Raw genomic sequence first — 21,997 nt, 5'->3', positions numbered from 1 at the left:
CACTTTCATGACAGGGGTTATCTGCCATCGAACCCACCCCTTGTAGAGTGCAAATCACAGCAGCAGCTGAAAGAGTGTGGTGAAGCAGAGGTAGCGGGTGCCACAGTCCCCTCCTGGTAAACAAATGGTTTGTCTCTGCCCCTGAATTGTTATCCAATGATCACAAGGGCCCCAGTCACACGGCAAAGTTGCCGCGGGAGAGGCACGGAAGGGAAGTGGAACGCACCTGGGGTTTACTGCCGACAATGCGCATTTAAAAACTAGTACCTCCAAGGTACTAGTAAACATTTGCCATGGGCTGCCTCCAGACGCCCGTGGTGTGATCGCACTGGCGCGCGGCATTCCCCTCTGGTTCCTCGTTTACCCGCTGGCACCGAGGGAAGGACCCGTGCTGTGCCGCCTGCACGTCTGATTGCGTAATTGCGGATCAAACTGCGCCGGGGCAATTAGCCACACCTCCCCCCTGCGATATCCGGCCCGTGTGCCTGGGGCCAAGGTGAATTTGCCAACCTTTCTGTTATGTATTGAGCCTGAACCGTCCTTGCAAAGGGACTGAGCTTGGGGATGCATAACAATAGATTGCTAGGATCCTAGAATGGACCAGTAGGGAGACAGGGATCCTAGAGTAACCCAGTTGGGACACAATACAGTGTAAACAGCCTATCATTGGGAGTGGGGTGGGTTTGGGTGTAACCCTTTTGAGTCTTCTTTCTCTTGCTGAATCACTAATAAACTATGAGCTGACCACTTCTACGCGTCTGAACCCAGTATATTTCACTTTCAATATCGACAGCCAGTTATTTTCCATTTGGTCTCTCCAACCCATTTGCAGGCTTTGAAACGGAGATGAGCACCACAACCCTAGAGTCGGATTCGACCGGCTTTCGAGCAAGGGAACCTTTACCTTTTATTGAATGAAAGAACAAGAAATTGAACGAAAGGTCCAATTTCTTGACATCTGGCATCAAAGTATATGTTGTTAGTCTTGAAGTTGCCATGGGACTTGTGTTTTTTCGCCACAAGAATCGTGTTATCATTGGCAACGGCACGATTAGCGTTAGCTGCACATCGGGAAAGCAGTACGTTACCCTCCATACAAACCTTGATATCATGATTATCATGGGATTATTTCCTGTTGGTTTAGCTTTATGCATTTAGTTCTAATATACAGACAGAACAAGGTCAGAAGTTTATTGCCCTTTGGTGGCCAGTAATTTCTTAACGACGTTCTCCCCCAAAACAAATTTTATCATAAGCTTATTTACTTTTGACTTGCCTGATGTATATGAGCGCTGAGTAGTTATGTCTTTCCGGGGATGCCTGCTCTTCGCAGTTAAAAACACTGAGCTGGTTTGAAATACTGACTGTACATATCTGCTTCCCAACTACCACAATATGTTTCTAATTTATCTTCTATTTGTTTCTATGATTCTGGAGAGATCTTGCTGCCCCCTATATGGAACTATTGCTCTGTCTATTCTTTGTTTGGTTTGGTTTTGTCTGTTGAAATAATTGGTAATTTAAAAAAATATATATATTAAAAAAAACCCCAAAACAGACTAACATGGATACGCCTCTGCAAATCCCGTCATCCTGACTATTTGGGACAAATCTGACAGCCAATTTTCGAAACCTCTTTCTCTTCTCCAGTTTGGTGTAGTGGTTAAGTGCGCAGACTCTAATCTGGGAGAACCTGGTTTGATCCTCCACTCGCAGCTGCTGGGTGACCAATCTAAGAGAGCCAGTTTGGTGTAGTGGTTGGGAGTGTGGACTCTAATCTGGGAGAACCGGGTTTGATTCCCCACGCCTCCGAATGCAGCTGCTAGTGTGACCTTGGGTCAGTCACAGTTCTCTCAGAGCCGTTCTCTCAAGAGCTGAGACTCCCTTGGGTAGTGAATGGCGGGGTATAAATCCAATCTCCTCCTCCTCCTCCTCCTCCTCCTCCTCTTCTTCTTCTTCCCCTTCTCATTCTCCGATGTTCTGTTGAAACAGCAAGTGGCACATGACTCCTGAACATGTCTTTAACTCAGAACCCTGCTCTCCCCCCTCCACCTTCTCACAACCACAACCCTGTGAGGTAGTCCAGGCTGAGAGTGTGTGATGGGCCCAAGATCACCTACCGAGCTTCCGTGGCAGAAGTGAGGATTCGAACCCGGGTCGTCCAGGGTCCTAGTCCACCACTACGCCACTCTAAACCTTGGACCATTGAGGGAGATAATATCCTACAGAGTGTTTCACTTAAAAAAAATAATAAAACTGGCTGCTCTTGCTATGGACACTGTTTTCTATACCCAAGTTACTCTTTGGTGTAAACGTAACTCAAAATGGGCCCATTAATGTCTCTGTGCCTGGCTGACAGCAAGATGGATACGGCTGGAGCACTGGAAAGCGATTGATTTTTGCAAGGCTAGAGGCCTGCGGGGACCAGAGGGCGACGCCGTGTTACGCGGCAGGAAGACATGGAAAACAGCTGGGGACAGATGCAGGAGAGCGGATGGTGCCGCCTAGTCGCTGTCTGGGAAAACGTCAAACGGGTCAGCTATCTGAAGGCCAGCTGGTTGAATCTCTCCTTATTCTCTCCTTATATATAATTGAGTAAGAACATTCTATATGAACATTCTAAAATGCCCGCCTTTAGTGTTAGGCCGGAAGAACTGCCACTCAGAAGACGCTGGCTGGGTTGACTGGCTGCTTTGTGCAGTCCCGCCCAGTGTTTCAAGGTCTTTTGCATATGGAAGCTGATTGGACTTCACTGCATTCCACACCTCAAACTCACCCCCCTCCCCGCAAGGCAGTTGGAATGTCAGTTGCATATGGAACCTTCAAGGTCTTTTGCATATGGAAGTTGATTGGACTTCACTCCATTCCACACCTCATACTCCCCCCCCCCCGCAAGGCAGTTGGAATGTCTGGTGGTGTGTAGGTCCCAGGATCATGTTTTAAAAGCTGCCTGGGGGATTATGGACCACTCACACACTTTCAACCTTAACATACCTCATAGGGGGAGAGGAGAATGATGACAGCTGCTTTCCCTAGGCAGAGCCTGAAGAGGGTGAGGTTTGAGGAGGGGTGGGACTTCAGACAGGTACAATGCCATAGACTCCACCCTCCAAACCACTCAGTCCCTCATGGGGAACCATTGTTGCCAATCTCCAGGTGAGGGCTGGAGACCACTCAAAATTACAATTGCTCTGCAGAAGGGAGGGCGGAAGTCAGCTGAAGTCAAAGGGGCAGATAATGGTAGGTTGATGGTTAGCTGCGAAGGAGATGGGGTTGCCAACTCCAGGCTGGCAAATTCCTGGGGATTTGAGGGGTGGAGCCTGGAGAGGGTGGGGTTTGCGGAGGGGTGGGACCTCAGACAGGTAGAATGCCATAGACGCCACTCTCCAAACCAGCCATTTCGTCCTGGGTAACAATTGTTGCCAATTTCCAGGTGAGGGCTACAGATCACTCAAAATTACAACTGCTCTTCAGGGAGCAGAGATCAGTTCCTCTGGAGAAAACAGTGGACTCTGCCATTATACCCTGCTGAGGTCACCACAGCAAAATGACACTGTTTGCCCAAAGCCAGAGCACTCCCCCAGAGCCTCTTTCTAGATCTCGTTGTATTTATTTCCACAACGGGCTTTACTGCTAGTAAGAACATGACATAAGAGAAGCCAGTGTTGGATCAGGCCAATGGCCCATCCAGTCCAACAATCGGTGTCACACAGTGGCCAAACACGCCAGGTGCCATCAGGAGGTCCGGCAGTGGGGCCAGAACTCCAGAAGCCCTCCCACTATTGACACCCCCCAAGCACTAAGAAGACAGAGCATCACTTGCCCCCCAGACTGAGAGTCCCTATCTAGACCTTGTGGATAACAGCTACCGATGGACGTCTGCTCCATATGTTTATCTAATTCCCTCTTGAAGCCGTTGATGCTTGTAGCTGCCACCACCTCCTGTGGCAGGGAATTCCATGTGTTAATCATTCTTTGGATGAAGAAGGACTTCCTTTTATCCATTCTAACCTGACCGCTCAGTAATTTCATGGAGTGCCCACGAGTTCTTGTATGGTGAGAAAGGGAGAAAAGTAGTTCTTTCTCTACCTGCTCTTTCCCATGCATAATCTTATAAACCTCAATCATGTCACCCTTCAGCCGTCGTTTCTCCAAGCTAAAGAGCCCCAAGTGCTTTAACCATTCTTCCTAGGGAAAGTGTTCCAACCCTTTTATCCTTCGAGTTGCCGTTTTCTGCACTTTTTCCAAAGCTATAATATCCTTTTTGAGGTGTAGTGACCAGAATTGCACACAGTACTCCAAATGAGGTCGCACCATCGATTTATACAGGGGCATTATGATACTGGCTGATTTGTTTTCAGTTCCCTTCCTAATAATCCCCAGGATAGCATTGGCCTTTTTTATTGCAGTCGCACACTGTCTCAACATTTTCAGTGAGTTATTGACTACAACTCCAAGATCTCTTTCTTGGTCAGTCTCTGCCAGATTGGATCGCATCAACGTGCATTTATATTTAGGATTTTTGGCTCCAATGTGCATCACTTTGCACTTGGCCACATTGAACCCCATTTGCCACGTTGATGCCCACTCGCCCATCCTTGACAGATCCCTTTGGAGTGCCTCACAATCCTCACTGGTTCTCACCACCCTGAACAACTTTGTGTCATCTGCAAATTTAGCCACTTCACTGCTTACTCCCAACTCCAAATCATTAATGAACAAGTTAAAAGGCATTGGACCAAGTACTGATCCCTGCGATACCCCACTGCTTACCACCCTCCACTGAGAGAATTTCCCATTTATACTCACTCTCTGTTTCCTATTAATTAGCCAGTTTTTGATCCACAAGAGGACTTGTCCTTTTATCCCATGACTACTGAGCTTACTTAGGAGCCTTTGATGAGGGACTTTATCAAAAGCTTTCTGGAAGTCAAGGTAAACAACATCTATTTGGTCCCCCTTGTCCAAGGGCACCTTTAAGACCAATAAAGTTTTGTTCTGGGTATAAGCTTTTGTGTGCACAAATAAAATAAACAAAAATAAAATAAACAATATAAACAATATAAAACTTTGTTGGTCTTAAAGGTGACATTGGACTCAAACTTTGTTCTAATTTTTGTTGTATTGTAAGAACAAAGTCCGAGTTTGGTGGCACCCTTAAGACCAACAAAGTTTTATTCCTAAGTCATTTATGAAAGTTTGTAAACTTTCATGTGCAGGCAAACTTCTTCAGATACATCGAAATGGAAGTTACCAGTCCATACATGTAGGTAGAGGGTGAGCCGCAAATTAGTATAAGCATAATAAAAGGAGTTTAACTGATGCAAGGACCGAACTGGAATAACAAGCTTAGTTTATTCAATTTCAGTTTCAATTTCAATTTATTACAGGTCTATATGACCGAAGTCTTGACCAAGAGGATACAAAAGAGGAATAAAATAAGTACATAAAATAGACATAACACGTGTCAAGGTACATAATCACAGTCACATAAAACCCAGGCTGAGCCCAGAGATTAAAAATTACCTAACTACACTTGGGGCGGAGCCAACTGACTAAAATCATCCGAAGATTAAAAGTCGGTGTCGGAGTTTTCAGAAGTGCTGAAATTAAGCTTAGTTTATATGGTCACTATTGGTTTGGGTTTAATTCCAATGGAAAATATAGTGAAAAGAAATAAATATATCAAATTGGGAGATAGATGGGCAGAAGAAGAAGATGAAGAGGAAATTGGATTTATTCCCTGACCTTCACTACCGAAGGAGTCTCAGAGTGGCTGACAAACTCCTTTCCCTTCCCCTCCCCACAACAGACACCCTGTGAGGTAGGTGGAGCTGAGAGAGCTCTGAGAGAAACGGCTCTTTTTCAAGAACAGCTCTTATCAGAACTATGGTTTGCCCAAGGTCATCTGGCAGCTGCAAGTGGAGGGGTGGGGAATCAAACCCGGTTCTCCCAGATTAGAGTCCGCACACTTAACCACCACACCAAACAGGCGTACCCTTCTTAATTGTGGAATATTGAGAGTGATGAACTGCTGTGTTCTGTTTTTGTTTCTGCGCCTCTGAAACTGCCTGGGTGGAGAGGCTGGGACCTGAAAAGGCCCTCAGTTGGTTATCTGTCTTCCAAAAGGGCAGTTGCAGAAACGGGCTGGGCCGGGCTGCTGGCGCTCAGCCTCCTCTTGCCCGCGCCATCCCGAGTCGACCGAGAGTCCCGCGGAAGCCGTGCTGCTCTCCAGCCCCATTAGGGATTCTGAGGCCGTCCGTCTGCAGCTCCTTTTTTCTGCTCACTCATCAGGCAACAAACCTGAAGTGACCTCTGAGGAAGCAAAAAAACCCCCCAACAACCCAACAACCGGGTCCTCGTCCTTTCGGAAATTATTCTGCGCCACAATGATCTTCGCTCTTCTGCTTCTCAGCCGGTTAAACTGAATTTGCACTTTATAAATAACCACGCCGAAGTGCCAAAGTTTCTAGAGCGGACTTCCCACTTTTTAAAGGGCGAACTGGCTCTTCCGTCCCGGAAATGTCTCTCTGTCCCTCTTTCCTCCAGGAGCATTAGAAGGTGGGCATATCGGGTGGGGGGGGGGGAAACCGGGGGACCATGTAAGGTTGCCAGATCCAGGTTGGGAAACTCCTGGAGATTTGGGGATGGAGCCTGGGGTGGACTGGGACCACAGTGAGGTACGATGCCCTAGAGCTAACCCTCCAAAGCACCCATTTCCTCCAGGGAAACTGATCGCTGTAGTCTGGAGGTAAAATTCCAGGGGATCCCCTGGTCCCACCTGGAGGTTGGCATCCCTAGCCATTTGGGTTGGGACTCACATATGTGGAGACCCTCAAATGTAGGACTGGATGGGCCATTGGCCTGATCCAACATTGGCTTCTCTTATGTTCTTAATATGGAGCAGAGGTCCATCCGTGGCTCTTAGCCACAAGGTACAGATAGGAGATCTCGGTCTGGGGCGAGGGATGACTCTGTATCCTTGGTGCTTGGGGGGGGGGGCAACAGTGGGGGGGCTCCTAGTGTCCTGGCCCCACTGCTGGACCTACTGATGGCCCCTGGAATTTTTGGCCATTGTGTGACAGAGTGTTGGACTAGATGGGCCATTGGCCTGATCCAAATTGGCTTCTCTGATGTTCTTATGTTGACTCTGGCAGGAGTACTTGGATGGGAGACCTCCTTGGAATACCAGAGCCGGGAGGCGGGGGCAGGCTTTACTCAGCCACCTCTCTGAATATCCTCCAAACCCCCAGTAGGGGTCACTCACCTGAGGTCGCCATGACTTTCAGATGCACACACAGTCACCAGAGAAGAAAAATAAGAGATTGGACTTATACCCTGCCCTTCCCTTAGAGTCTCAGAGCGGCTTACAGTCTCCTTCCCTTCCTCTCCCCACAACAGACACCCTGTGAGGCAGGTGGGTCTGAGAGAGCTCTGAGAGAACTTGTAACTGACCCAAGGTCACCGAGCTGGCTGCATGTGGAGGAGTGGGGAATCCAACCCGGTTCTCCCTGATTAGTCTGCCGCTCTTAACCACTACACCAAACAAGGTCGCCATAACTTCCTGGTGCGCGCGCACGCACACACACATAAAAATACAAACAAATTGTAGGTTTTTGTTGTTATCTCTAATTGAGGTTATATGTGCAGTTGTAGAAATACACTGATGGGGAAGAAGAAGAAGAAGAAGAAGAAGAAGAAGAAGAAGAAGAAGAAGAAGGAGGAGGAGGAGGAGGAGGAGATTGGATTTATACCCCGCCCTTCACTACCCAAGGGAGTCTCAGAGTGGCTGACAAACTCCTTTCCTTTCCCCTCCCCACCACAGACACCCCCTGTGAGGGAGGTGGGGCTGAGAGAGCTCTGACAGAAACGGCTCTTTTTCAAGGACAGCTCTGAGAGAACTTGTGACTGGCCCAAGGTCATCCAGCCAGGTGCAAGTGGAGGAGTGGGGAATCAAACCCGGTTCTCCCAGATTAGAGTCCGCGCACTTAACTGCGACACCAAACTGGCTCTCTTTGCTTCTTTCCCCACATCCCGTCCGGCGGCATGGGAATGGAGGGCGGGGCTTCCTGCCGTAGCAGGCTCAGGGCGGCCTACACAAACACTACACAGCTAAAGCAGAACTAAGTAAAACCGTGACACTATAAATATAAAACATTACAAATTGCTAGTGCTAAAAACAGTTCATACGCGGCGGCCAGGCATGAGCAGCATCCAGCAAACAGGCAGGCAGTTCCCATCGTGGTCTGGGTTATCTCAGCTGTTGATGTTGATGTAGGTGTTAATATCGGGGCCGGGGCCGTGGTTGTGTGATGCGGCTCCCTCGTCGAAGGCCTGGCGGAAGAGCTCCGTCTTGCAGGCCCTGCGGAACTGTCAAAGGTCCCACAGGACCCTGATGTCTTCCAATAGCTCATAAGGATTTTGAGGGGGCCCCCTGGGCTGGGCAGGAAGTTGTGGGACCTTGAGAGTAAGTTGGGAGGCTGGGCCCCGAGAGGCCCCACCGTAGCGACAGGCCTGCCCCCCCCCCTGGCTCTTCATCGTTTCCCACCTGCCAAAGGAGAATGTTGGCAATCTACAGGGAAATCCCGCTCCCCCCGCACCATGCCTGGTCTCAGGCGGCGCTACCAAAACGGTAAATGAAATGATTCATGTCGAGCCAGAACGTCCTTTTTTGTTTGTCGCCTGCCCACGGCTCTCAGCCGGTCACATCACACACACACACACACACACACACACACCCTTAAATGACATCTCCTTTTATTCCGCCACCATCTTGTTCAATTATGTTGCTCGGCATGAAAGCATCCACGCCGGGGCCTGGCTCTTGCGCTCGGCGGAAGTTAAGCGGCAAAGGGGGAGACTGAATTCTTTAGGGCCTCCCGCTATCGCTCACCTGCCTGCCTGGCTCCGAAGGTAACACTTCATATTCCTAATGACTCCAGAGGCTCTGCGCATGTGCATTTGGGTTATGCGTGTTTGTGTGTGTGTGTACAGTCAGTCCTCTTTGAAGCCGCAGCACCTTAAAGACTTAACAAAATGTGCGGCAGGGCCTGAGCTTCCGTGAGTCAGCGCTCCCTTCTTTGAAGCCGTGCATCTGCAAAGGCGCTGAGCGTCATCTCGTGGGAGAAGTGATTAACGAGCGCCTCGGGATGCTCAGATGCCCGCTCGTGGCGGAGGCATCGATTTCCTCCTTGGCTTGCCTCTCCCCCTGCTAGGAGATCGTTCCGGTTCTTCAGGCAGTGGTCGGCAACCGATTTTCGCAGGACTGATGCGGGGAGGAGGGCCATCGATGCTCCCAGCAGTTCTTGTTTCCACCCCTGCCTGGGAACAGCCTTCCTGGGATGGGCTCGAGGCCTGTCTGGTCAAGGGTCCAGCTCAAAAAAGAGACGCCGAATTTTGAGCGCTCTGCAGGGAGACGCCGCAAAGGGAGAAAATGGGTCAGGGGGTGCCAGCTGGTTGCGGGAGAGAAGTCGGCACAAAAGAAACATGTCTATCAGAACAGCGCTTTGGGGGGCAACTGCCTCCCTGAAATGCTGCACAGAGTATGCGCAGGCTGCATGAAACAAAAGGGGAAGATAGAAGGAGGAACAAGCAAAATTATTTATGGAATGGTGTGCTATATACAGCATTTTCTATCAACCTCATACTGCTGCTTAACTTATTAGTTCTAAGTAGATTACCAAAATATAGAAAAAGCTAGACCCCAAACAGCTGCGAAAATCTATCGCAGATGCATAAAATTTCAAAGCTAAAAGAGGAATTTATTTTCTAATGAAAGATATCTCCAAATGATCTATGTTTTGGAGCAAAAGATTTCTAAGTAATTGCATCCAAAGGTCACGTGATACAGGGCATCTCTGTTGCATACTCTGTCAGAGTATAGCACAAAGTTTGAGTCCAGTGGCACCTTTAAGACCAAAAAAGTTTAATTCTGGGTATAAGCTCTCATGTGCAGGGGTCATTTCCTGCAGGAGCGCACAGGAGCGGAGCTCCGGCAGTAAAGAGCCCAGGGGGCGGGCACATGCAACAAGCCCCACCCCCTGCTCCCAGCAGCCCTCAGTCAGAGCAAGAAGCAGCCAGGTAAGCTGCAGAGCCCCCCCAGGCCCCCCCGGTCCAAAACAGTCCAGTGGCACCTTTAAGACCAAGTTTTATTCAGGTCCACGCTCTCCCTCCTCTACGAGGACAGATCTGCACGTCCCCCCCCCCGATAGCTAGCAATCCAAAACAGTCCAGTGGAGCCTGAGCGGTGGGTGTTGCCTTCTGACACACTTCCGGTGATGTCAGGGGGTGTGGCCTATGCAAATAAGTTATGCTAATGAGTTATGCAAATGAGCTCCTGCACCTCCTTTTCTACGAAATGACCCCTGCTCATGTGTATTTTGTGTGAAGAAGTGTGCGTGCACATGGAAGTTTAAACCCAGAATTAAACTTTGTGGGTCCTAAAGATGCCACCGGACTACAAACCTTGTTCTGTCGCTTCAGCCCAATACAGCAACCCACCTGAATCTATCAGAGTCCGGTACCTTAGGATACCTCCCTTGCAGAACTCTAGATGGTCAGCCATTAAGGCAGGCCAATATCAAGGCACGCCTACAGCAAGGAATAGTCAAATATGAGCAGTAAACGGGAAGTCTTCCGGGTGGAAGAACACCAACAAACTGAGGCTGTGGTCACACAGAGCATTAGCTACGCTACAGAGACGGAAGATAGGCGGATTTTCCGGGCGCGATCACACCGCAACATCTGGGAAGCGTAGAGCTCCCGTGGCGAACCCGAGGCTTCCTGCCGAAGATGCGGAGGTAAAAACTAGTACCTCCGAGGTACTAGTTTCCGGAAACCACGAGGCAAGGGCTGGCGTCTGATCACGTTTCCGGTGGTGGCATCCGGCGCCCGTCCATGTCCCTTCACAAACAGGTTCCCCCCCCCCAAGTCTCCACAAGATGCGCACAAGCACCCAACGGTGCATGCACACAAAGAGGAAAGTGAAAGTGCCATTTCGGCTTAAAAAAAAATATGACCCCGTTTGTCACGGCAGCGGCGCCTAGCCATTGCTGGTGTGATCGCGCCGTGCCGCTTCTTTGCCACGCTGCAGGATCGGCGTGTGATCGCCACCCTCGTTTACCCGCCGGTGCGGAGGGACGGACTCATGGTGTGCCGCCGGTGTGTCTGATTGCGTAATCTTGGATCGAACTGCACCGGACAATTAGCCATGCCTCCCCCCGGCGATATCCGGCCCATGTGACCGGGGCCTGAGTAGAGCAAACATGTTGTGCTTTACAGATTATTGTGTTATAATCACACTTAAGTAGGCGTTTCTTACTCGTTCTTATGGCTGGCGCCTGCAAAAAGGGAATCTAGTAAGGAGTGAGGAGCCGTAGCCGTTGCTCGTCAAGTCTATCCCCAGGGGAAACACAAGAGTCCCCTCTAAGACAAGGGAGCCCTCTTGGATATCGGCGTGCGTAACTTTAATTTCAAGGGGGGAAGCCTTCAACCAGGCCGAAGCATCAAGATTGGTTGTCCCAATTCAGCTCGGAGGGCTACTCCTGTTACGCGGTTCGGGATTCCGCAGATGGAATGTAGGAATTTGAGAAGAATCGTGGTACTGTTGCAGGTACAGTCGGGGAAGAGATTACTGCATACCTTGCAACTTTGGGAAAGACCACCCCCCCAACCCCGGAGGAGACCAAAGGCCCTCCCCTTGAGATAAAGCCCCCGCCCCACATGGTATCCAATTTCGCTTAGCCTAAGCCTGCTGGCTGCAGTGGCTCAAGTGGTTAAGATGCTGAGCTGCAGACTGGAAGGTCTGTTGTTCAGCAGTTCGAGACCCGAGTGCCACGTGATGGAGTGAGCCCCCGTCTCCGGCCCCAGCTCCTGCCAACCTAGCATTCAAAAGCAAGAAATTGCAAGTAGATAAATAGATACCGCAAGGTAACAGCATTCCGTGCACCTCGGCATCTAGTCATGGCGGCCACATGACCACGGAAACATCTTCAGACAGTGTTGGCTCTTTGGCTTGGAAATTGAGATGAGTACCACCCCATAGAGTCGGATTCGACTGGCTTTAGAGCAGGGGATACCTTTACCTTTACCTAAGCCTGCTGGTCGGTGTGGTGGTTGGAGTGTTATACTAGGATTTGGGAGATCTCAGGTTCGAATCCCCACTCTGCCAAGGAAACCTTGCTTGAGGGCCTTAGGCCAGCCACACACTGTCAGCCTCACCTCCCTCGCAGGGCTGTTGTGAAGGTAAAACAGAGACTAGGAGCCCCACATCAGTCGCTTTGGGTTCCCAGTTTTTTGTTGTTCAGTCACACATTCGAGTCCGACTCTTTGCGACCCCATGGACCAGATCCCGCCAGGCCTTTCTGTCTTCCGCTGTCCTCTGAAGTTTGCTCAATTTTATGTTCGTTGCATCTATGACACTGATTAACCATCTCATAAGAACATAAGAGACGCCAATGTTGGATCAGGCCAAAGGCCCATCCTGTCCAACACAGTGGCCAGAAATACCAGTGCCATCAGGAGGTCCACCAGCGGGGCCAGGACATTAGAAGCCCTCCCACTGTTGACCCCCCCCCCAAGCAGCAAGAAGACAGAGCATCACTTGCCCCAGAGTCCCTACCTAGACCTTGTGGCTAATAGCCACTGATGGACCTCTGCTCCATATACTTATCTAATTCCCTCTTGAAGCCGTCCATGCTTGTAGCCGCCACCACTTCCTGTGGCAGTGAATTCCAAGTGTTAATCACTCTTTGGGTGAAGAAGTACTTCCTTTTATCCGTTCTAACCTCATCCTTTGCCGTCCCCGTCTTCTCTGACCTTCAATCTTTCCCAGCATCAGGGTCTTCTCCAGTGAGGGCTCCCTTCTCATTGGGTGGCCAAAGTATTTGAGCTTCAGTTTCATTATCTGGCCTTCCAGGGAACAGTCAGGGTTGATTTCTTTTAGGGTTGACTGACGGCTTCAAAGGGGAATTAGATAAGCATATGGAGCAGAGGTCCATCAGTGGCCAAGGATGAGATGGTTAGGCAGTGTTATCGAGGCAACAAACATGAAATTATCAAACTCTTGAGCACGACGGAAGACAGGAGGGCCTGGCGTGATGTGGTCCAATATGGGGTCACGAAGAGTTGGACTATAAGGAAGGTCAAGCGCCAAAGAATAGACGCTTTTGAATTCTGGTGCTGGAGAAGACTCTTGAGAGTCCCTTGGACTGCAAGGAGATCAAATCAGTCAATCCTAAAAGAAATCAACCTTGACTGTTCCCTGGAAGGCCAGATACTGAAGCTGAAGCTCAAATACTTTGGCCACCACATGAGAAGGGAGCACTCCCTGGAGAAGACCCTGATGCTGAGAAAGACTGAAGGTCAAAGAAGGCGGGGACGGCCAAGGATGAGATGGTTAGACAGGGTTATCGAGGAAACGGACATGAAATTGAGCAAACTCCGGAGGACGGCGGAAGACAGGAGGGCCTGGCGTGATGTGGTCCATGGGGTCGCGAAGAGTTGGACTCGACTGTGCGACTGAACAACAACCACCTCAATAATGTTTATTTATTTATTTATTTATTTAATTCGATTTATACCCCGCCCTCCCCGCAATGCGGGCTCAGGGCAGCTTACAAGTGGCAAACGCCAATATAAAACAAATTTAAAAACATTTATAAATCCCACAATACAAAAACATTCTTAGCAATTATTGACTAGAGTGCTCTGGATGTTCAACATAATATCAGATGGCTTTTTTTTTTTTGACCTCTGAAGAAGGCCCCCAATAGGGCGGAAACGTGTCAGGTCACGTCTCTTGGCCCTTGTGTTCAGGCTGCTTGAACTTTTTTAACCAGGCTTTCCTTGGGGCCGTACATGTTCTTAATTGTCTTTCTAATAAATGCATGTATTTCTGTATATTGTAAGTTTTAGCTGGGTTTTTTAAATTGACCCTTTATCAGGCTTCTTTCTTACCCTCGTGGTTCTTGATCGGCTAAGGAGCCAATCCCGATCTACTTGAGCCCCACTGGTCGAAGCAGAGATGGAGGTTTTTTTTGCGTCCGGCTGGAGCATTTGGGGCAAGCCACCGCCCTGGCCACTGCAGCGGAGTCCACAAGACACGGATGCTTCTGCGTGGCTTCCGAGGCGGCGCCTCTAAATTGCAAAGGGGGGGGTGCTGGGTCCCATTGCTATTTGTCTCACAATCTGACACATGTACACCCTCCCACACGCACAGACTCGCAACGCAAGGAACAGAGCTCTTCGCAGTCACAAAGGGTACCCAGTCTCTCCCCTGCTGCTATACGCCGGCAGGAACAGAGCTACAAACGCAAGGATTGTTCCAGAACAATCGCTCAGAGGGGTGGGAGAGATGCCATGCCTCAACCTGTTGTTTGGGCGCAGCAAAGATTTCTGCCCCTCTGGTTGCTGGTGGCATGCCAGAGATGGAACCAGTGGTGAATTCTGCGTCTCTCGGGGCCAAATGAAATGTCACGTTGGAATAAATTAAGCGGAGAGCACTCCGGGCTCCACGAATGAGGGCATATTTGAGAGCCAGTTTGGTGTAGTGGTTAGGAGTGTGGACTTTAATCTGGGAGAACAGGTTTGAGTCCCCACTCCTCCACGTGCAGCTGCTGGTGTGACCTTGGGCCAGTCACAAGTTCTCTCAGAGCTGTTCTCTCAGGAGCAGTCCTCAAAAGAGCTCTCTCAGCCCCGCCTACCTCACAGGGTGCCTGTTGTGGGGAGGGGAAGGGAAAGGAGATTGAAAGCCGCTCTGAGACTCCTTCGGGTAGTGAAGGGCCATGGGGTATAAATCCAAACTCTTCTCTTGCGTTTGCACTTGTTTCTTTATATCCTGCTTTCCCTTCCCCACTGGGGATTCACAGAATGGTATATTAGAATACTGAATGTAATACAAGGAATATTGGAAGGTTTGGCTGACCTACCACTGCTCTCACCTTGAAAAAGAAAGTTAAAATGCTGTTAACTGACTCCATGCCTGAGAGGAGTGAATGGAGAGTCTCAGACTCATTTGGACATATTTATTGCTTTACAACTGTTGAACCCATAAACCTTAAAGGTAAAGGTTCCCTTGCTAGGGTTGCGGTGCTCATCTCCGTTTCAAAGCCGAAGAGCCAGCGCTGTCCGAAGACGTTTCCGTGGTCATGTGACCGGCATGACTAAACACCAAGGCGCACAGAACGCTGTTCCCTTCCCACCGAAGTGGTACCTATTTATCTACTTGCAATTTCTTGCTTTCGAACTGCTAGGTTGGCAGGAGCTGGAACTAGAGACGGTAGCTCACTCCGTCATGCGGCACTGTTGAACCCATAAACCTTAGCTTGTTATTTAGTTCTGTTTTCCCATTGACTTAAAACATCTTCATCAGGTTACATGACAATTTGCTGTTCATCCTGCCAGTTTGGTGTAGTGGTTAAGTGCGCGGACTCTAATCTGGGAGAACCGGGTTTGATTTCCCCACTCCTCCTCCACTCGCAGCTGCTGGATGGCCTTGGGCAAGCCGTAGTTCTGAAAAGAGCTGTCCTTGAAAAAGAGCAGTTCCTGTCAGAGCTCTCTCAGCCCCACCCACCTCACAGGGTGTCTGTGGTGGGGAGGGGAAGGGAAAGGAGTTTGTAAGCCGCTCTGAGACTCCTCTGGGTAGTGAAGGGCCATGGGGTACGAATCCAGTCTCTTCTTCTCTCTTCTTCTTCTTCTTCAAGGGGCCCCCACCGGACTCTAAATTTGTTCTACTGCTTCAGACCAACACGGCTGACCGACTGGCTCTAGCTTCCACGAGGCAAGCCAATGAGCTGACCAAACAATGTGCCTTCGTGAAACTGGTGGAGGCCGAACTGGCCGGACGCCTCTAAAGGCTGCTGCGGATGCTTGTCACCGGGCAGGGAGACGGTGTGCTGGGGACTCTGTGGGCCCACGACTCCCGCCCTCGGGTTGTGCGCCAGCTGCCGCTTGCAAAAGTCACAGGATAGGCGGAGGGTGCCGCTGGGCCTGGCAGGAAGTGCCCGCAGGGTGGCATATCCTGTTCCTTTGGGCAAGGGCCAGAGCTGCTCTTGGGTCCCCTGCCGCCTCCCACAAAGAGTCAGCACTGCTCAGTAAAGCACACAGTCCCAGAGCATGGCTGGAGGGTGCTGCTAAAACTAGCTCTGTCAGCTCCAGGTTGGGAAGCAATTGGGGATTTGGGGTGTGTGTGAAGCCTGAGGAGGTCGGGGCTTGGGGTGGGGGCTCATCAGGGTCTACGGCCATAGACTCCACCCTCCGAAGCAGCCATTTTCTCCAGGGGAACTGGCCATGCTCGTCTGGAGATTATTCTAGGCAGATCACGAGAAGGGAGGGCAGGAAGGGTTGCCTCAGCGCTGAGTTCTCGTGGCCCTTTCTGACACGCCCAGGGAAATGCTGACCGCCAGTTTGGGGTCAGGCAGCCATTTTCCTTCAGGCCCATTTGGCCAGGCACCTTTAAGATCCTGGAGGTTCTTTGTTGTCATCTTCTGAGCATGGAGCAGCGGTCACTGGGAGGTGTGGAAGGGGGAGGCATTTGTGGATTTCCTGCATTGTGCATGGGGTTGGACTAGATGACCCTGAAGGTCCCTCCCAACTCTATGGTTCTATGAGTCTAATTGTGACAGCCTGAAGATTACAAACAGGAAAAGGGGACTTTTGCGGTGGAAGTTGACATAAATACAAAAAACACCAAAGTAAACAAACCATCGACTTATTAAATGCAGATTAAATACATTAAAGAAAATGATTTTCTTTAGAAGCTATTTTATAAATACAGTAATATATAATTCCGCAGTAATATATAATTACATACGCATTCATAAAATAGTTTTTAAAGAAAATTGTTATAAAAGTATTTAATAAGTGTCTAGTTTGGGTTTTTTTAAATTTATATCTGACAGTTTGGTGTCGTGGTTAAGTGCGCGGACTCTAATCTGGGAGAACCGGGTTTGATTCCCCACGCCCCCACCTGCAGCTGCTGGATGACCTTGGGCAAGCTGTAGTTCTGATAAGAGCTGTTCTTGGAAAAAGAGCAGTTTCTGTCAAGAGCTCTCTCAGCGCTGCCTCCCTCACAGGGTGTCTGTTGTGGGGAGGGGGAGGGAAAGGAGATTGTGAGCCGCTCTGAGACAGCTTTCGGTAGTGAAGGGCCATGGGGTATACATCCGATCTCTTCTCTTTTTCTATATCAGCTACCCAAGGGGTCAGGCCTCCTCCCACTCAGACATCCTGCCCCAGAGGCAGGAAGCAGCAGCCGGTTTTGGGATGCCAGATGGAGACAGCGAGAATTGGCCGGGTCTCCCCTTTCTGGACCCTCGGGGTGGGGGAGAAGAGGTGGGGGGCATCTGGATTTCCATCCACAGGCCGTGTGCTGGAGCATGTGAGATGTAGGGTCCGACTCATGATTTTTAATTTTGGGAAACTACAGTATGGTTGCTGTGTCCGTGCGATCCCGAATCCTGCTCGGCCCAGTCGGGCACAGGTCGGGGAGAAAACCCGCATTGCACGAAAGGGGACCAACTACTGTGCGCGCGCGGGAGGGATCGGGCTGCGAGGGGGCTCCAAACAAGTAGCCCCCCTCGCCCCACATTCCTTGCTTCCTTGGGAAACGCGGAGCTCCTCCCTCCCCCAACAGCCAAGGTCAGAAGGCAACGTGGAGCCCCATCTAGAGATGTGAAGGCCCGGAAAAAACCCGGTTTCCCCCCGTTTTATTCCTGAAGCCTTTTTTTGTTTTTTTTCTGAAAAACTGGAAAAAGAAAAGAAAAAAAATTGATTATGGAACATTTTATTTTAACATGATGAATAAAATATTTTAAGACAAGGTGTTCAAATATTCTCTCTCTCTCTGTGTGTGTGTGTGTATATTGATCTAATTTCTGTGCACTGAGGCCAAGCAAGTCCTAGGTTACAAACTGAACTCTCCAATGCAAGAACAAGATGCATTTCTTCCTTTAGGAGGTGCTATTGTCACAAGAAAAGAAAAAGGTTTCAGTTCTGATTTTGCATGTGGGTGGGTATTCTGTTTGTAATAATTGTTTGGATACACTATATGTTTTATATGCTAGTTGTGATAATTTCATGCCAAGTAAAAATGTCCATAGTCATATTTTATGTTCCTAAAGTAACAGAATGACTTTCAATCTAGAAAAGACAAAAGAAATGCTAATGTAGCATTTTTTCAATTTTTCCGAAAATTTCCGTTTCCCCCTGAAAAAAACTAATTTCCGGAAATTTTACATCTCTAGCCCCATCCTAAACAGGCCCAAGTGCCTGAGGCCAGCCGACGCCCCCCCCCCCCCAAGGGTCCCCAATTCGAGATTTTTTTTTACCCCCCCCCCCCCCAAGTGTGCCCAATTCGAGATATCAGAGCCCCCCGGGGGAGGTTTGCCCCGAAGAGAAGAGGCCCTCCCTGCGCCGTGCGAGGAGGGCCCCGGGCCGCATTCACACGTGCGGCTGGACGCGCTGTCTTCTCCCTCCCGTCGGTGGACACGTGTGTGTTTTAAACCCCCCCCCCGGGGGGCAGTGCTGAAGGAGGGCGCGTGTCCTCTTGCGGGCAGAGGGGCGCCTGTCCCTGTTCGGTGACCCGCCGCCGCCGCCGCCACGTGTGAACGGGGGTCTGCGCGTCCGAGCGAGGCCAGCGCAGCAGCCGGGCTGGGCCCTTTCTGCCGAGGGGAGCCAGGCCAGCCAGCCAGCCAGCCAGCCGCGGCTCCTCGGGAGCAAGGCGGGAGGAGGCGCCTTCTTCTTCTTGGCCCCGTGCGAAGGCCGGGTCTCCTCCCAGGAAGGGGCGGGCTGGGCGGCGGCGGCGGCGAGTCTCCGGGCGGGCCTGGGCGGAGAGCGGCGGCCGAGCGAGCAGGCAGCGCAGCGCCGATCACCCTCCGCAGGTAGGAGCCCCCCCTCCCCGCCCCCCGAAGGCAAAACGAGGCGTCCGGTCCGCGAGAGCCTGGCAACGACGGTGCCCGCGGGCGCAGCAAGGCGGCGTCCCTGCCCCTGCCTGTCGGCGCGCGAGTGCCTGTCGCTTCCCTGCATGCGCCTGCCGCCCCTGTCCGCAACGGGGAGGGGGGGGAGCGCTGCGGAAGAGTCCCGGCTGAATCAGGCGGCTTCCCGGCCAGGCCTTTCTCTTCTCGCCCCGGCCGAGTGTCAAGTGGGGCGTTTGGGGGTCTGCGAACCACTCCCAACCCCCCACCCCTCGGAGGGAACCATCCCTGGAGGCCCGGGGGGGAGGAGGAGGGGGGGGCGCTTCCCCGGGCCAGGCAGCCCTTCTTGGCAAGCTGGGGAGAGGAATTCCTGGAAGAGAAAGGCTGGGGGGGGGGGGGGGAGAGACTTCAGGCATTTTGCAAGCGCCCTGAGTCACTCGGGGAAAGTTAGCAGAACCAAGCTGGAGTCCAGGGCAGTGTTCCCTCCAAGCTGACTTAGTGTGAGCCGGCTCGCAGTTTTTTAGCCTCCGGCTCACACATTTTTGCCTTCGCTCAGGAAGGAGGTGGCTCCAGAGCAAACTGATTCATGCAGCAGCCAAATCCCTCGCTCATCCAGGGGCCCCTTTGAGGCCAAGGCAGTTTGTGCAAAACGCAGTACGAAGTTTTATCCAAGGTGTCAGCTTTCGTGAAGTGTGTTTTGCACATGAAAGCTGACACGTTGAGTAAAATGTTGTCGGCCTCCAAGGGGGGCCCGGGACTCAGAACTTTGCTCTGCCGCTTCAGACCCACACGGTGACCCCACCTGAATCTGTCCTCACTGGAGAAAGTGAGTTCTCCTCCAGAGCAACCGGCCGGAAAGGATTTCGGTTTCTGGTGGGCCAGGTGCGGTTGGAGGGTGCTGCTCTTCCGGGAAAGATCCTCTTCTTCAGCGCCCTGGCCGCCCAAACCACAAGCGCTTCTGTGATTTTCTGTTCCCCTTGCAAAGGCCCCGAATGAGGTGGCCGAGTCACAGCGGTGTGGTGGGGCTGGGGAAGTGGAACCTGAGTGCGAAAGGCGCTTCCCTACCAGGTGGTCCCTCTTGGTTTGGAAGCTGGGGAGGCCGGGAAGAAAAGCATTCGGATTTGGGAACCTTCTCTGACCCGGCGGGGGCCCTAATTGTGACCAACCACACAGTGGAGTTGTGCTGTTTGAGGTGCATGGGTGTCAGTGGGCTTAGATGGATGCAACTGTGTTGAGGATGTCATTGTAAGTAGAGTGGGGGGGGGTTACACAGCCTAGTGGGGCCCCCGCATCTAGAAGAAGAAGAGATTGGATGTGTACCCCGCCCTTCACTACCCGAAGGACTCTCAGAGCGGCTTGCAAACTCCTTTCCCTTCCTCTCCCCACAACAGGGACCCCCTGTGAGGTGGGTGGGGCTGAGAGAGCTCTGACAGAAACTGCTCTTTTTCAAGGACAGCTGTGCCAGAGCTTGTGACTGACCCAAGGTCACACCAGCCGGCTGCATGTGGAGGAGCGGGGAATCAAACCCAGTTCTCCCACATTAGCGTCCACGCTCCCAACCATTACATCAAACTGGTGCTAGCCTTCAAGCTGCTTAACAAGCTTGTGGGGAGCATCAACGGAAATACTCCATGTACACCCTGACTCCCTCCCCAGCGGGAACTTAAAGCAGCCTTCCGTAATTCTCTTCCGTTTCGTGCTCACGGCAACGACACTGTGGGCAGGTTAGACTAAGAGTGGGTGACTGGCCCAAGGTCACCCAGCAAGCTCCCGCTTCCGTGGCCTGAGTGGGGGGTTTGTCTCCCAGAGCCACTGCCCCATACTTATGGGTCTCCCCCTATGTGCTGCTTTCCTGATCCAGCAGCCCCCCCCCCCGTCCTTCTTGAACTCAAAACAGCCGCCCCAGACATGCAGGTGACCCAACCTGTACTCTCCCCTCCAGCGGCCCGGAGTCGCACGAGGCAGGTTTCTGATCCGTACTCGTATTGTTCAAGGACACTGAACCATATCCCTTAAGGGAAGGCGTTGCGCCCATTGCTCTCGGGCCGGCCGGCCTGTCGATGTTTCTGAACGGAATGCCCCGCAGAACTTTGGAGGACATAAACGGGGAGCGCAGGAGCAGTACGGCCCGTGCAAACTCCGTAGGGGATCCTGGTGCGCCGGGAGTGGCACCCGCGGTCTCCTAGCATCCACGAGCAAACAAGCATATCCCTCTGTCCAGGAGGAAGTCCGTGACAGCAAATACCTTCCGGGACCGAGTGCATTGTTAGGGTTGTGTCCTGTGTGCGAGAAAGGAAGGGGGGGAGGATGGGAGGTTCTTTTGAACCACCAAAAGAGAATCACGGGACCTGTGTGCTGGAGCCGGAAAGGGAAACGGGCAAGAGTGGGCGAAAGGAACTGGCTGGATCCAACTTTTTGTGATACTTATATTTTAAAAAACAAAGCAAAACATAAAAGCACCCTTTAATGCAATCCACGTCATAGATGGCGATGAATCACTTCCACAACCACACTACAGTCGCAGATGTTAACTGGAAATATTTTTGGCCCCACTTTTTAGCCGCAAGGCAACTAACACAACAGTGTTTGTAGTCAACTAGAATATAAATGCAATATTCAACTCGGATTTCCTTTGAACCCGGTTGTTTGTGAACAGTCACACTCTAAATTCGGAACAATCAGTATTTTTGTTTTTGCCTGCCTCTCCCAAAAAGGTTGCTGGAGGGGCATCTAACCCGAGATAGGTTAGCTCAAATGTATAAAGACTTGAGTAACTAATGTTGGAAATGTAATAATCATGTTGGATCATACTATCATGTGTGGTGGACATGTAAAACGCTTCATAAATATTGGATTGGAGTACATACTCTCTTGCAATCAGTGTTGAATATTACAATAGTTTTTAAACCAGAAGTATTCTACCAGTGCGCGGACTCTAATCTGGGAGAACTGGGTTTGATTCCCCACTCCTCCGCTTGCACCTGGCTGGATGACCTTGGACAAGCCATAGTTCTGTTAGAGCTGTTCCTGAAAAAAGAGCAGTTTTTGTCAGAGCTCTCTCAGCCCCGCCTCCCTCCCTCCCTCCCTCC

General features: G+C 51.0%; 1 protein-coding gene across 1 annotated transcript in view; it reads left to right on the top strand.

Annotated features, from left to right (window-relative positions):
* Positions 1 to 8,601: 8,601 nt before the first annotated feature.
* The window catches only part of LITAF (lipopolysaccharide-induced TNF factor), a 43,884-nt gene continuing 30,488 nt past the window's right edge, over positions 8,602 to 21,997 (top strand). Inside the window, exons 1-2 of the mRNA XM_015409880.1 lie at positions 8,602 to 8,632; positions 18,552 to 18,875. Coding sequence (XP_015265366.1) covers positions 8,602 to 8,632; positions 18,552 to 18,875 — 355 coding nt within the window. The remainder of the gene's footprint in view (positions 8,633 to 18,551; positions 18,876 to 21,997) is intronic.

The sequence above is a fragment of the Gekko japonicus genome, unplaced genomic scaffold, assembly GCF_001447785.1.
Source record: "Gekko japonicus isolate JY-2015 unplaced genomic scaffold, Gekko_japonicus_V1.1 scaffold78, whole genome shotgun sequence".
In the NCBI taxonomy this organism is placed as follows: domain Eukaryota; kingdom Metazoa; phylum Chordata; class Lepidosauria; order Squamata; family Gekkonidae; genus Gekko; species Gekko japonicus.
Note: the sequence above shows the minus strand (reverse complement) of the source record. Positions and strands in the feature narration are given on the sequence as shown.